The sequence below is a fragment of the Halyomorpha halys genome, unplaced genomic scaffold (genome assembly GCF_000696795.3).
Source record: "Halyomorpha halys isolate HHAL.00 unplaced genomic scaffold, Hhal_1.1 Scaffold615.1, whole genome shotgun sequence".
Taxonomy (NCBI): Eukaryota; Metazoa; Arthropoda; class Insecta; order Hemiptera; family Pentatomidae; genus Halyomorpha; species Halyomorpha halys.
In genome coordinates, this window is record NW_027105445.1 from 7,262 (window position 1) to 8,782 (window position 1,521).

General features: G+C 31.0%; 1 protein-coding gene across 1 annotated transcript in view; it reads left to right on the top strand.

The window, feature by feature from the left end:
* Nucleotides 1-655: 655 nt before the first annotated feature.
* Nucleotides 656-1,521, top strand: part of LOC106684787 (uncharacterized) — a gene marked incomplete in the record, with an annotated part of 29,246 nt that continues 28,380 nt past the window's right edge. Inside the window, 1 exon segment of the mRNA XM_067051307.1 lies at nucleotides 656-918. Coding sequence (XP_066907408.1) covers nucleotides 762-918 — 157 coding nt within the window.

Sequence of the window (1,521 nt, forward strand, 5' to 3'; positions counted from 1 at the left end):
TGTCTAGTAAATGTTGTAGTCGGAATCGACGAGCAGTTTCTTGTCTTTTTAGTCTTGTATGACGATTCCATGTCAGTCGTTTGTCCAGATGTAGACGGATCTGTTCGGAATCGGATCTGTACGGAAAGTAACGGATCTGTTCGACAGAAATAAGAAGGGTTTTATTAAAGGATACTGTAGGACAAGAAGTCATGGGTTTACGGCGATGGGTAAATGTGATTTGGTGGGATTTATGGAAATAAATTTTAATCCTCCAGTTTTGGCACCATTCCTCCAGGGTGGTGATGTGGAATTGGAGGGTTTGGGATACAATGTAAGGATCATTGTTCACTGTGTAAAATAGTAAAACTTAAATCTGTAATAGGACCCTGAAGACAGAAGAGTACTCCGAAACGTCGGTTACGTTTTAATATCAAATAAAAACCAATAATTATTTTGTGTGATATTAAAAGGTCTGTTGTGTAAAATACGATCGAATTATGTCATTGAAATCATTTCAAGGAATTAGAGATCATTCAAGAATGGTGTTTTAATTTTTTTCTGGTTTAGACATTTTTTCTTATAAAGAGGTCGTAAATAATTTTTTCGGATATGTTTACTTTTGAGATAACAGTAATCCGATGGAATGTTCTGTGATTACTCGTTAATGGGGAATGCTGCTGAGATTCTAGAAGCTCTCTACTGCGTAACATTCATGCGAGATGAGGATTAGAGATGAACTGTACAGTTAGCTTTGCGGGGCCAGTTCAGTTCGTGAGGCTATGAGAGTTCTACACGTAATATCGTTCGCTCTCTTCTGTGCTCTGAGTCGAGTCGATGGGAGGTCTTTAGGGATATTTGAGGACTTCTGGAGCGATGGAGGAGATCCAGGGGATTCGGTAGGATATGGCTACGATAAGCAAAGACACATTGCTATAGGTATGATATGTTTACCCTGAATAAAAATACATATCTATTAAAAAAAAAAGTAAAAATAAAAAGGCTAGAAGAACCTAAATAAATATATTTCAGACGAAATATAAATATAGCTTAATTTTCATGTTTTATTAATATTAAAAATATGTATACATTAAATAAAATATACAATTTGTTCTACACTATCATACAATTTAAAAATATATACACTCTGAAAGTACATTTTAAACAAAGAAATGAATGAGAAAGACAGTATTAATTTAATTTTTAGCTTTAGAAAGAGGAAAACACGCAAGTGTGCGTGCATCATTAAAATATATGAAACTTTATTAAACAAGATATAGATGTATTAAAATAACGTATTTATTTTATTAATTTTATAATATTATCAATTTTATTTATATCAATTTTATTTATTTTATAAATAGAGATGAAAATGACGCAGGAGACAAAAAGGTACTCTTACCTAAAATCATTTAACTAAAACATAAATAAAAATAAAGAATTCACCCTGAATTATATTTCTTATTTTATTCACTACTTTTACTGAATATTGACTTTGAATAAAGAAACTAAATAAAACATTATTTTTAATAAAACAATTTA